This window comes from Vipera berus, assembly GCF_964194415.1.
Source record: "Vipera berus genome assembly, chromosome: 2".
Classification (NCBI taxonomy): Eukaryota; Metazoa; Chordata; class Lepidosauria; order Squamata; family Viperidae; genus Vipera; species Vipera berus.
Genome location: NC_138203.1, coordinates 159,592,022 through 159,605,847, shown reverse-complemented (window position 1 = coordinate 159,605,847; position 13,826 = coordinate 159,592,022). Strand labels below are relative to the sequence as shown.

The following is a 13,826-nucleotide window of genomic DNA, read 5'->3' as shown; positions in this document are numbered from 1 at the left end:
TTTTGTGGTATTTGCAGCCCACCAGAATTGTAATCAAAATTTGGCTTCAAAATACAACTTTGGTAACATTTTTTGGTCTTTCATTTATTATTTAGAGCTAAAATATTTTTAGATATATTCTAGTTTTACATCTTGCCTTTCATTCAAGAGCTCAAATGAAATAGTCACTTCTTCCTCCTATTCCCCTTCCTCTGCTCACATACACTATGGCTGAGATTGGACTGTTTGTGACTAAATAATACCTTACTTTGTGTAATGAATTAGGCAACATCCAAACATTCTTAAAAAAACAGGTTGTAAAATTCAGCTCAGTAGTCCACTGAAGTCACCTTTTCATATTCCTTAGCCTAGGGAAAAATGTTTAAAAAGCTTTTGAAAAAAGAAATGTAGCACTTGAAGGTGGGGGGGGACCCTTGCCTGTTTTCCCCCCAAACCATTTCTTACACTCTTATTTTGGCCCATTTGACCCTAGTTAAAGGCCAGAAGAGACTGGGATTAGAAATGAGTTGCTCAAATTGATGTCTGCTTAGAAGATGATATAATTAAGGCCGCTGGAGATAGACAATGTGGAGAAGGAAATGCAAGATCCACCATCAGCTCCACAGGACTACTGTTTCAATAGTAAAGGAGCATTCTCTACCATCCTCTAAGACAGAGGTCTCTAAACTTGGCAACTTTAAGACTTGTGGATTTCACCTCCCAAAATTCCTCAGCCAGCATGAGGAATTCTGGGAGTTGAAGTTCACAAGTCTTAAAGTCGACAAGTTTGGCGACCTCGGCTGTTAAGGCACGATTTTTATAGGGCTCATCTGAAGTCTTTGTGCAGCTTCGTAGCACAATTTCTCCACTGATGTAACTGTTGTTGTTTTTTTAAATGCAGGCGCTCCAGGTCCTCCCGGTGAGCCCTTCATCTCCAGATACGGTTCAGCCATCACAATCCACTGGTCGAGTGGCGACCCAGGGAAAGGGCCCATCACCAGATACGTCATTGAAGCACGTCCTTCAGGTACTGGTACTGGATTCAAGTCACCTTCCTTTGATTGTTTCACCCATTTGTCTGGGCTCTTTTCATTATTTGAACAGCCAGAAAATCAACTGAATTTTCTTAGCTTGAGCCCATTTCTTCCAGAAGACCTCTAAATGAGTAATTTATTTGGGTGTGTTCTTCTGCTACCTCTGGATCAGAAGTGATTGAATAATCCAGTCAAAGAAGAGATGAGATGGAATTATTATTTTTTTTCTTTATGGAGAAACTAGGCACAAATGGTAAATTAAGCAAAGGTCACTTTCTTTCACGGGTAACATCATATATTCATGTAAGATTTTAATATTCATTAGAGCAGACTGGTAGTTCTTTCATAGCATGGTTATTCTAGCTACACACATTTTGGAAATTGCCTCTTCTGGTTCTTGATGTCATAACAGTTGTGAGCTGCTTGAGTAATTTGAAACTGAACATCCAGACCTGGGAACTTCCCTCTGAATACATGAAACTGATATATTTAAAATGTTGGAATGATAAATTAAATCCACTTTTCCCCATTGATGCATTTGCCTCTTTCCAGCCAAAAATCTCACCGAATGAATTTACTTTTGGGGAGTCTTTCTCTCCAAAAGGATACACTGACTCTGAGCATACTCAGCTTGTTCTTTTCTTCCTCTTATAAGAGGATAATTCCGGGAAATGAAATGTTCAGCTAAAAGGGATGATTGATGAACCCAGAGGCCAGGAGCTGGGTACATACAAGGACATAAATCACCCAACTGCTTTGAAATAGACTTGGGCTTCCTTTTAAATGAAGCTGCGGTGAATAACTTTCACACACCTCAAAATGAGCAGATGTCAGAGCATTGAGGTTATTAATTATCATTAAGTCTAGAATGCTTATCAAAGAATGTGTGAAAGACAGACAGTACTTATCCTGACACAGAAAGTTAATAGTACCTGTATTCAGTGGTGGGATTCAGCCAGTTCACACCTCTTCGGCAGAACCGGTAGCTAATTTTTTGTTGCCCAGGCCCAGAATGGACTTCCAGAAGTGGCATCCACACAGAGAAATGGTTGTTCACATATTTGAATCCCACCACTGCCTGTATTGGACTATTTATATGCACATATGAATGTTGCTAATATAGCACCCAGCTAAAAGGATCAAAACTGAACAAAAATTCATCCATATTAGCAGATAGATATCATTATAGATTTTTTTTAAAAAAACACATCATTTTAACATCCTGTGTGAAACAGGTCATCATTAGAATTGGAAGCATCATACTTGAAATGAGTCATAATAGATGCCCTACGCACAGTCACTCATGCGCTCGCGACCTCCCGTTTAGACTACTGCAACGCTCTCTACATGGGGCTGCCCTTGAGGACCACTCGGAGGCTTCAGCTGGTGCAGAATGCGGCCGCGCGAGTTGTGATGGGGGTTTCCCGATACTCCCATGTAACACCTCTACTCCGCGAGCTGCATTGGCTTCCGGTTGCGCTCTGGGTGAGATTCAAGGTGCTGGTGATGACCTATAAAGCCCTAAATGGCTTGGGTCCGGGATATCTGAGGGAACACCTGCTGCCGGCATCAAGCTCCCTTCATCCAGTGTGCTCCCACAGGGAGGGACTTCTCAGGGTGCCGCCGGTAAAAGATTGCCGGCGGGTAACACCCAGGGGGAGGGCCTTCTCAGTGGGTGCGCCTGCCCTCTGGAACCAGCTGCCCGTGGAGCTTAGGACTGCCCCCGACCTCTGTTCATTCCACCGGGACCTGAAGACCTGGCTCTTCGAGCTCTCTGGCCCAGGCTGAGAATTTTAATTTTAATTTTAATTGGGGTTTTTTACTTTTTCAGGGACTGTTTTTTAACTTTTGTATTTCTTGTTTTAAATACCCTGTAAACCGCCCTGAGTCCTGCGGGAAAGGGCGGTATATAAATCCAATTAAATAAATAAATAAATAAATAAATAAATAAATTATTGGTCTTCTGATCTTTGCATCCTGTATATCCCTGTCTTTGGATTTCCAGCTTCATAATTTTCCTTTCTGATTCCATTCTCACATTCATTTGTCCTAAATCTCTCTCCCAGCCTTTCTACCTTGTACTTCCTCCTTTTATACAAATCCCTCATTACAGTTCTTTTTTTCCCCAATGAAGTAATTATCGATTATTTCGACCTTCCCAGAAAAATCAAATTAGATCTGAGCATTTCTTTCTGTTCATCACGCTTCTTTTTCCATCCCACTGTCTTTGCCACTCTGTCAATTTTTAGACTGTAACTCCTTGGAGTGGAATCTGTTTAAATGTGGATGCCACTCTGGATTTTCAGATGCAACAAAGATCCTATTGCCTCCTCTCCATGTTATATAGAAGTGGGATTTTGAAATCTTGCCAGTATAATAGAAAGAAGTGCCACAATATAAGAAAAACCAAGGTATCATGAGTGCCACCCATACTCCTAAAAACTTTAGCCGGATTTAGTTTACTTTTTTTAATTTAAATTATTTGTATGGCTTTCGCTGTTCTAGCTGTTGACGTATTATACCAAGAATGGCCAAAGAAAAATAAAGTGATTAACATGGGAGGAAATACAGGTAGTCCTCAACTTACAACCCTTTGTTTAGTGACCGTTTGAAGTTACAACACCCCCGAAAAAAGTGACTTATGACCGTTTTTCATACTTAGGACTGATGCAGCATGCCCATGGTCACATGATCAAAATTCAGCTGATTGGCAACTGACTCATATTTATGACAGTTGCAGTGTCCCGGGGTCCCGCGATCACCTTGTGCGACCTTCTCACAAGCAAACTCAATGAGGGAATCCAGATTCACTTAACAACCACGTTACTAACTTAACAATTGCAGTGATTCACTGAACAACTGTGGCAAGAAAGGTCATAAAATGGAGCAAAATTCACTTAACATCTGTTTCACTTAGCAATGGAAATTTTGGGCTCAGTTGTGATCATAAGTCAAGGACTACCTCTAAAAGCAGGACAGTAAGAAGATCCTGGAAAAGATCAAGGATCACTACAAGGTAAAGACGTTAAGCTGAGAGAAAGTGTCTAAAGATTGGAGCAGAACTTTCTTCTCCTTTTTCAACTCCATGGCATTTATTCCATCGGTAAATAGAAGTCCCAGAAATTAAATTTTAACGTTGGTCCCTTCTCAATCATCTGCAGCAATCAGTCTAGCTACTAGAGCTATAAGGCACTCCTTCAATATAGAATGCAGAATATAGTGCCATGATGCTTCAGCAGACAGCTGACAATGCAGATAACTCATAAATCATATAAACATGTTTTCTACTGCCATATAGGTCAAATATACAGGCCTGTGCTAAAACAGAATCATTGATACATCCTCTTTGTGACTTCTTTTTGAGGCTTAAACTAAGCAGCAGAAATTCTAAAGTGTTCCAGTGAGTTTACAAGGTAAATCTTCCATCTAAGTTCTAAGACATCCTTGCGCATCTTCTGTGAATTACACAGTTTGAGGAGAGAAAACATGATCTATATTCTGAACTGGCTACAATTGCAACTAATTAAAAGTAAATCTTCTTAGATAAGGATGAACCTGCTATACAATGACATTTTCTCAACCCTTGTGGGACTCTGCTCACTGGTCTTTGCATTTGGCATTCCTTTTCATTTTTTAATACACACACACACACACACACACACACACACACACACAAATGCATGTATATGTATATGTATATATGCATACTGCATGCAAGGATATTTTGGATAAATTGTATGAAAAATATAAAGTATTTTTTTAAAAAATTAAAGATTCCTGCTGTACAAATCATACAAATGCCTCAATTGTGTAAACAAATTGTTTGCATGTTTCTGTCATTATTTTTAGAATTGGGACTCTAAACTCATTTTCCAGCATATAGGAGACCATTCTCCTACGTTTGATGTATATTTGTGTATTCCTGTGTTTTTGCATTCCCTATTGGAACTTCCCTGATTTCTTTCTCTTCCAGATGAGGGGCTGTGGGACATTCTCATAAAGGATATTCCCAAAGAAGTGACTTCTTACACTTTCAGCATGGATATTCTGAAGCAAGGGGTCAGCTATGATTTTCGAGTCATTGCTGTCAATGACTATGGCTATGGGACACCTAGCAGTCCATCCCCTTCAGTGTCAGGTATTAAGGATAGAATCTAGCTTCGGTCATGTCAGTGTGCTTTGAACTAATCTTTAAGCAAAAGCTCTAGGAAGCAGTCTGCATGGGGCATAGGCAGCCTCATAGGAAAGAGGTTACTTGATTCCTCTTCCTGTTTTGCAGCTCAAAAAGCCAATCCCTTCTATGAAGAATGGTGGTTTCTGGTGGTCATTGCTTTGGTGGGACTCATCTTCATCCTCCTCCTCGTCTTTGTCCTTATAATTCGTGGGCAGAGTAAGAAGTATGCCAAGAAATCTGATTCAGGTAAGTACCAGGATCATCTCAAGCCTTCATTTGCCATAAGCAGGTGTTTTCCATTGAGGGCACTACACATCAAATATCCATCCATCCACCCTGCTTGCGTGCCACCAAATTGGTACAAGCTCACAGCAGCTTGCAAGCAACTAGCAAAAACATCCAAACCAGTTAAAAAAATCCAGAGTAAATATAAAGATAACCAATAATCAATCAAAATTACAAGGTGGTGATAACACATCATTCCACCAAATTTTCTTTGGAAAACTGTCATTTTTGGTAGCTTATGAAACATGAGAAGGGGTGAGGCAAATCTTAAGTCTAAGGGGATGGAATTTCATAAGGCTGAAGCAGCAGTTGAGAAGTGGGACATTCTGGTCTCCATTCCCCTTATTTCACAAAGTGTGGTGTGACCAAAAGTTTCTCCTGGGAAATACATACCGGCCAGGACAATTTGGATGAGAAGGTAATCCAGCAGGTACCTAGGTACCAAGCCATATGACGTTTTATATGTCAAAGCCAAAACTTTGATCTGAAACCATCTGGTAACCAATGTAGAACCCAAAGCAGCTGTATAATCTGCTTGGGATAAGTAATATCCATCAGATACCAAACCATTGCATTTTGCATCAGTTGCAGTTTCTGGGTTGCCTTCAAATGTAAGATTCAAGATTTTAGTGTCTCTGTCAGCAAAATGCTATGCAAAATAAGCTCAGTGACCAGACAGGCATTCTCTTTGTTCACTTATCCCTAAAGGGAGTTAACAATCCTAATCAAAGCCATTGATTTTGTGACAGTGTTACCCATTCCCATTTTGCTAAATTCTTGAACCACTTCAGTGTTGAGAATTACTTTCTGTTGTAAAGATAAGTCACATATAAAAAGTTTGGTGTGGGTGACCTCCATGCTTTGCAACTTACCCTAAGGAATCCTCAAGCAGCTCCTAACGTAGCCAATGCATTTTGCACACAGACATCAGTTTTCCCCGTCTCTTTGCACAAACTTTTTTTTTGAAAATTTTTTATTAGTTTTATAGGGTTAACAAAGAAGGTAGGGAAAGGGGGACTTGGAATAGGGTAGAGGAAAGGTTAAGGGTAGGGGTTGGGATATATACATATATTTGTGAAGCAATATGGTGGTTGGGTAGTCTAAAGTAACAAATAGCAAGTTGTTTGTAGATAGTTCAGGTTGCATCAATAAAAAATCCCTCTCTGATTCCCTTAATTTTCACATAGTCAAAGTAATTAAGTTAATACAGTTCTAGTTATGAGTTAGTCAATTAACAAAGTTTTCAATATAGTTAGACTAATACACATCAAAATCCTGTTTTTAAGTTTTACCTAATTCCAATATAAATACTATAAGGTAGCCTATAATATGCAGAAAAGAGCTTACTTTTTGGGTAACCTACAATTCCCTATTTCAGTAAAGAATAATTCTCTTGTCTACAAAACTTACATTGTTCATTACATATCATTCTTATGATTTAACAGTAAAATCTAATTTTCATCTTGACAAATCACCAATTTATTAAAAAAATTGTCTTAACCATTCAACACTTAATAAAATACTATCTTCTATTATAAAATTCTAAATTCTATTGTATAATTCAAAGTTTTAATCTAAAAGCTTAATTTTGTTTTCCTTTAAAAATCTAAAACCTAAATATAGAATCAGTTTTTTTTAAGATTCCCCTTAGTCCATCAAAAGACATTTTTTAAGTTCTGTCTTTACAAATCTCAAAAAAAGAGACAAGTCTAGGTTTTTAAATCTAACTCTTGCCTTCTTTTTGTGCCAATCAGGCTTCCATCTTAGTGCTTTTAAAGTTCTCCAATGTGTCTCCCTTTCTTCCTCCACCTCTTATTTGAATCCACGGAGACCATCCAAATGACAGTTTTGCCAAGCAAGTGTCCCCTTTATAATCATTGAAGTATTGCTTTAATAGCTCAGTTTTTGATGTTTGCTGTGATAAGATTGTCATTAATTCAGTCTGGTCTTTATCTTGTTCCGTTTCCATCTGGGTTAGGTAGTAAGTAGTAGCTAATGTTGTCATTTGATTAGCTGAATCCTCAACATACTGTATTTGGAGACCTTTCATATCTTTGCTCTTAATGTTGCTCTCTTTGGGTATTGTTGTTTTTTGACTTGTAAGTTTTGTAGTTAAAGTTGGAGTTTGGACTTCGAAGTTCTCTGTAGGCTGCATTTGTTGTTCTTTGAAGCATTTTAATATTGATTTCCACTTCTGCTTGTTTTTGGGTTGTCAGTTCATCATTTAAGGTCAAAGTTTGGTTTGGTGGCTTTGAGTTGTCAGGTTTATCATGCAATTTGGCTTTAATTTGTTCAGTTATAGCCAAAATTGTGTCCAATATCAATTTGTAGTTAAGTGGTGGGATATAATCATCCATTTCGTTAGTGTTTACAGCTAAGTCTTCCATGGAGGCCATTTTAATAAGAGTCAGTAATTTTCCACCTCCAATGTTTCTAAAGGTTGTTTTCAGTGCCAGGTGTTCCCACACTTGTCTTTAAAGATAATATCAAGGACAGCTCTCCGCTCTCAAAATAAGCAAAAGGTTTACTTGCAATTCCACGTTTAGCCACAGGATGCCATCAGTAGCATATAGAATAAGTTGTAAAGTTCTTTTTTTTCCAAATTAATATAAAGCTTTTATATAGTTAGTCCATTCTTTTTTCCTTAGTTCACATCTTAAACAGAAAATAGGGTAGTAGATCCCCACAAAAATAGGAACTTTTTAGTAAATAAGAATGAGATTATTTAATTTCTTTGTTTAATCAGCTGGAGGGTTTTTTTTACCTTCAACGCTTTAAGGCTTGAAATGTTGATCCCCCAGGTATAGAGAAGCTGTTTTCTCAAAAAAAGGGGGGGAGAGAATTTTTAAAAAAGTCCCACAGGCAGGCAGTTAGGGGGATAGAAAAGAAAAGGTCTCACCCAGGTCCTCCAGATTGCTTCGTTGTGCTAGATGGTGCTTTTGGCTTTCGGCAGGGAGCGGCTTAGTGATCGGCCATGTTGATGGCCGGTCTCTTCTTCTTCGGGCCAAAAGGAGCTCCGGATTCAAGCGGAGGGCTGCCACCCTTCCACGATCACAGGAAGTTCTCCTTACGGTGGTCGCCCGTCCAGGGTGACTTTCAACCCTTGTCAGGGTCCTCCAATGAAGAAGGATCGGATGGCAGGGAGGGAGATCTCCCCTCCAAGTTTGAAAGCGCCATGCGTGCAAACCGGAAGCCCCCACAAACTTTCTTAAAGAAAAGCTATTCCTCTGCTACCTTACATGAATTCCATCTTGTATCACAGAACCTCATCTACTTTGTCTGGTGCTCCATTGTTTTGGTCACAGTTCTCTGGGACAGGAGGGGCAGAAGTTACCATGGACTGTCTCTTAGAATAGCCATGTAAAGCTTTTATTGGTGGGAAGTGTTGTTGTTAGTTGCGAAGTCATGTCCGACCCATCGCGACCCTATGGACAATGTTCCTCCAGGCCTTCCTGTCCTCTACCATCTTCTGGAGTCCATTTAAGCTCACACCTACTGCTTCAGTGACTCCATCCAGCCACCTCATTCTCTGCCGTCCCCTTCTTCTCTTGCCCTCAATCTTTCCCAGCATTAGGCTCTTCTCCAGTGAATCCTTCCTTCTCATTAGGTGGCCAAAGTATTTGAGTTTTAGCTTCAGGATCTGGCCTTCTAAAGAGCAGTCAGGGTTGATCTCCTCTAGGACTGACCGGATCCTTCCCCAAATGCCCTTATTGGGAAGGTAACTGCTAGGAATCTCAGAAGGGCTCCACATCCATATTTCAGGATTGGGAATATTGAGAGACAATTAATGATTTGTGCTTAATTAGGAAGTTAATGTTGATTTCTTTAAATATATATATATTGCAGTACTTAAAGTAAATCCTTAATTTAGTGAACTCCTATTTACCCTAATTTGTGTATTATTCCTGTGTAGGATCAGGAAGAGGTAGATGATAAGAAATGGTATGAGAATTAAATTAAAATTACAGTAGAAAATGTGGTCCTGAATGCAAAGCATGTATGAACAATGTAAGAGATTAAAGTCAGGAAATGGTGCCTTACATTGTGTTTACAGGGACAATTATCTCACTCGCTCAGCATAAAGCATCAAATGGCAGCTTATAGGGGGGACCTAGGTCTTGTTTTTCGCTGATGACTCACAATTAAAATAATCAGAAAATTTAGAATAAACTTCTGAAATTTGTTCTTTGGGAGAGAAAGAAGCTTGGCAGAAGTCTCTATGCTTGAAAAAAAATGTTCCAAAATACTAACAGCTTTTGTTCTTGTTTTAGGGAGCAACTCCAAGTCTAATGCACTTGGCCATGGTGAAATGGTCAGCCTGGATGAGAGCAGCTTCCCTGCTCTAGAACTGAACAATCGACGCATGTCAGTAAAAAATTCCTTTTGCAGGAAGAATGGATTATATACAAGGTACCAGTGGCTTCCAGACTCATTAGAAGAAGGGGGTGGAGGTGGGGGTAAACTAATCTGGGAGAGGCCCCTTGCTCTCCCATTCGACACAGGCTTCCTTCTGAATGACATCTCAAGAGCTTCTGTGTCTCTCCCAAGGTCCCCACCACGGCCCAGCCCAGGTTCGCTGCACTATTCAGATGAAGATGTTACCAAGTACAATGACCTCATTCCAGCTGAGAGCAGCAGCCTTACCGAAAAGCCTTCAGAAATCTCCGATTCACAAGTAAGCCATGCTAGAGGGCTAGAAGTGGAGAGGTTTTCAGCTGCAATACTACAGAGGGTCTTAGGGATGTCACAAAGCCCATTTGAAAGGGAATGGAGTACATCTACTCCAGAATGGGCTCTCAAGGTACCCCAAAACAAACCTTTGCCACCACCCCCTACTGAAGTCTGACAAAATGATATATCAGGGGATCACATTGCATGCAACAAGTGTTTCATTTCAGTGACTTCCTTGAGCTTGCCCCAACTGAAGGATTCTACTAGTTTATTGCTAGAAGAAGCCTGGTCATCCATGACCAGAAAATAGTTTTCAATAGATTGGATTGTTCAGATAGAAAAACCTGATAATTACCCACTAGAAAAAGTGATTTCCACCAGCTTTTCCACAAAGTGAACTCTGATGATTGTTCTTATTGTTCTCTGATCAATTTCCCCAAAGGCTAGTAACTGAGCTAGTATAGTTTTGAGACTAGATTCTACTCAGCCTTCTCTCTCTCTCTCCCTCCATCGGAAGCCCTGCTTAAATATTAGATTTCCTTATCTTAAGATTTCACAGCCCTAATACAGATTTACTCTGAGGGTTGTTATGCTAAAATGTAAATAGATGTCTGTTTGTTTGCTATGGCTTTTACTGCAGCATATGCCAAAAAGCTGGGAGTCAGAAGGGGCTGTTTAATAGATTGACAAAGCCCAAAACAAGCCATACTTTAATTTAGACATTCGTTTTAAGGAATGGAACACTTTGAAAGAAATGGTGTTTTTTAAAAAAAGTGCTCATATCCAATTGCCCTCTACCACGTACATATGTCCTCTTGATTCTCTTTTCAAGGCTATAGTTGGGAGTGCTTTTGTTAAATAATCTCTCTAAAAACCACAAGTTCCACTCTGTATATAGGAGGCTAATTAGAGAAAGAAGTCACCTATATCCCTAGCCCTGGGTGAAGGGGTCATTGGTCACCAACCTGCCTGTTTCAGTCCTGAGTATAAATTTTATATTTTAATCATGTGTATTGCCTTTCCTCCTAAGAGTCCAGACTGATATTTTAAAAAGTAAGCATGCAGATGTCATTGTAGCAAGCATGTAGTGTTAAAAAAGCCCTAAAACATAGAAATAACTTATCCTAGGATTAAAATGTTCCTTGAATTGCTAATGTATGTTCCTACACATCCTTCTGGGCTGAGGGATGCTGATCAGCAGAGGCAGCAGAGTACCACTAAGAGAAGTACGGGGACATCTGTCTCAGAAACTCAGGATTAGGACACAGGCAATCTTACAGCCAGGCCTTTCTTTTCCTTGCACTGTTGCCAAGGGCGACAGGCCTAGCAGTTCGGAGGCTAACAGGAGTTGGCAACCCTGCTAGGCTGTAGCAAAACGGTTCCTTTGTGTAAGAACAGAATCTTTGCCAAATGGCCTGGCCCTCAACTGGCCCTCACCATGCCCAAGGGCAATTAGCAGAGAGAAGAACTGCTGTGACAGCCAAGTACCCATGCCACAAGTACATCTAGGTGCAAATATCTCCACACATCATCTTCCTGAGTAGCGCAAGCAGATATCCTTGGAGCTATCAGCTCAGCTCTGGAATATTCAGCAGACCTTTGTGAACGCATCAGGTCCCCAGTTTACCCAGATTAACAAAATATGTCATTAGTGTTGGAATTGTAGTTTTGTTAGGGTGGGGGGAACTAGCCCAGGCCAATAGATTGCCCTTCCAGCAGGGTGCCAGAATTGCTGGTTAAAAATCAAGGACTTTCTACATGAAAAGTAACCCTTTAATCCTGTACAGAGACAAAGATTCTACTGCCCATGCTGGCAAATTTTTATATACTAGTCTAGTGAATTAAGTTTAGACAATTACTGTCTACACAGAAACACTTATCTTCCAAAGACAGAAATGAATGTCAGACTTAACCGAGTCCATAGGACAAGGCTGCACTCTGAAATAAGCTTACTTAAATTAAAATCTTATTAAACTCTGTAGCATTTTCTTTTAGGGGATGTGGTGAGAGAGACTTGAAGAGATAAAGGTGATTTGAAGTCATGTCTGTTGCACCTGTCAGCACCTTCTTAAATTAATTCCTAATCTTTGGGAGTGGCATGTGAGTCCAGGAGAAGATGCAGCTTCTTTAAGAACTTGCTACTATGGGTGTCCTGTGTGCTCCCGATCAGCTTTCAAAGCCAGATCACAGAACTGTGCACAGTTCTATTTCTGTTCTTAAGATAAACACAGGGAATAACCTGAAAACATCATTTCAAAGTGCTGGGTCAACTTATGTTGTAGAAAGCACCATTGTATTGATTTGGCATGATCCTTGCTGTACACACACTATATAAGTAGTCCTAGAATTATAACCATAATGGAGCCTGCCCTTTACAGTCATAAATTATGATGGACATAAATCCAGGTTAGTCATGTGACCAGCTCAATTTTACAACCTTCATTGTGGCAGTCATTAAGCAAATGCTGTGGTCTTTAAGAGAATGCCGTGGTCACTAAGCGAGCTCATAGAGGCTGATTTTGCCAGAAACCTGAAAATAAATTGCCTTTATTGAGAAAACCATCATAAAAATATGGTCATGTGACCATGTGGATACTGCAAATGTGTCCAGTTGCCAAATGCTCAAAGTACAGTCACATGACCCCAGAACCTTGAATCCAGGTTATTAAATACCGTCAGGGGGATCCATTGTAACTCCAAACAGTCACTAAGCAATCAGTCATAAGTCAAGAACTACCTGATGCTGCTCCAAAGTAATCCATAAAATGTAGTGTAGCAAGTGTGAAGCATATCTCATTACTTTTAAACGAGTGGAGAGAAAATCACATAAGACTCCTGAAATTGAGGGATGCAGATTTTCATGACAAGTTCTCTAAAATTAAGTGTGGCCAGACAGTCCTTTGTTTGAAGCAGTCCCCTAATGAAGAGTCATATATCCAAGAACTATAAGCACATTTAACAGATTAATCAGGTACACAAGTCATCTGACCCCAGTGTTTTCTGTTATAAAGGAATACATTGCACCACTTTTTAAACCATAGCTGTTCTAGTGCTGCATCTGTATTTAAAATTATCATATGCACTTCTTTATTTTAATAATGCATAACTGGCCATCAACATATGAGGCAACATGGCTGGACACTACATTTTCTGTGAAATGTCGTAACTACCTTCTTTTTCTACAAGACTGTATAAAAAGTACATGCACACGACTGGGCAGGAGCATTAAGATTCCACACTAAAGTGGCTTAATGACTGATTTGTGATGCAAAAATGCCAGTTATAATCAAAGGCTCTTTTATAGAATGATCTGGAAGTTCCTTTTATATTACTTCATCATCCCAGCCATTGCTGCTTAGCCTTGGGTTCCTCTGAAATAAGGGACCTCCACATTTCCCCATCTCTCTGTTTTAGACATGGGGAGCACACCGTGCCTTTCTTCCTCTCCTTGCTGATCACCTTGCTTTCACTTTTCTCAATCACCTGAATGTCAAGGCCCTCTTGTCTCCCACTTCCTTCTCCCTGAAGAAATTAGTGGAGATGAATACCACCATTGAGAAACTCTTGCAGCGCTAAACAAGCTGAAACCTGCGATTTGATCTGTACCCTAGCTGGGCAGGGATTCTCATGAAAGATCTCTATTGTGCTTCTGCAAACGGAGAAGCTGAATTCAATTAACGAGA

The 13,826-nt window shown here is 39.9% G+C and overlaps 1 protein-coding gene across 1 annotated transcript in view; it reads left to right on the top strand.

The window, feature by feature from the left end:
- Positions 1–13,826, top strand: part of SDK2 (sidekick cell adhesion molecule 2) — a gene marked incomplete at both ends in the record, with an annotated part of 415,888 nt that overhangs the window by 400,296 nt on the left and 1,766 nt on the right. The window contains 5 exons of the mRNA XM_081321147.1: positions 881–1,006; positions 4,987–5,151; positions 5,293–5,433; positions 9,744–9,882; positions 10,021–10,147. Of these exons, the coding sequence (XP_081177273.1) occupies positions 881–1,006; positions 4,987–5,151; positions 5,293–5,433; positions 9,744–9,882; positions 10,021–10,147 (698 nt within the window). The remainder of the gene's footprint in view (positions 1–880; positions 1,007–4,986; positions 5,152–5,292; positions 5,434–9,743; positions 9,883–10,020; positions 10,148–13,826) is intronic.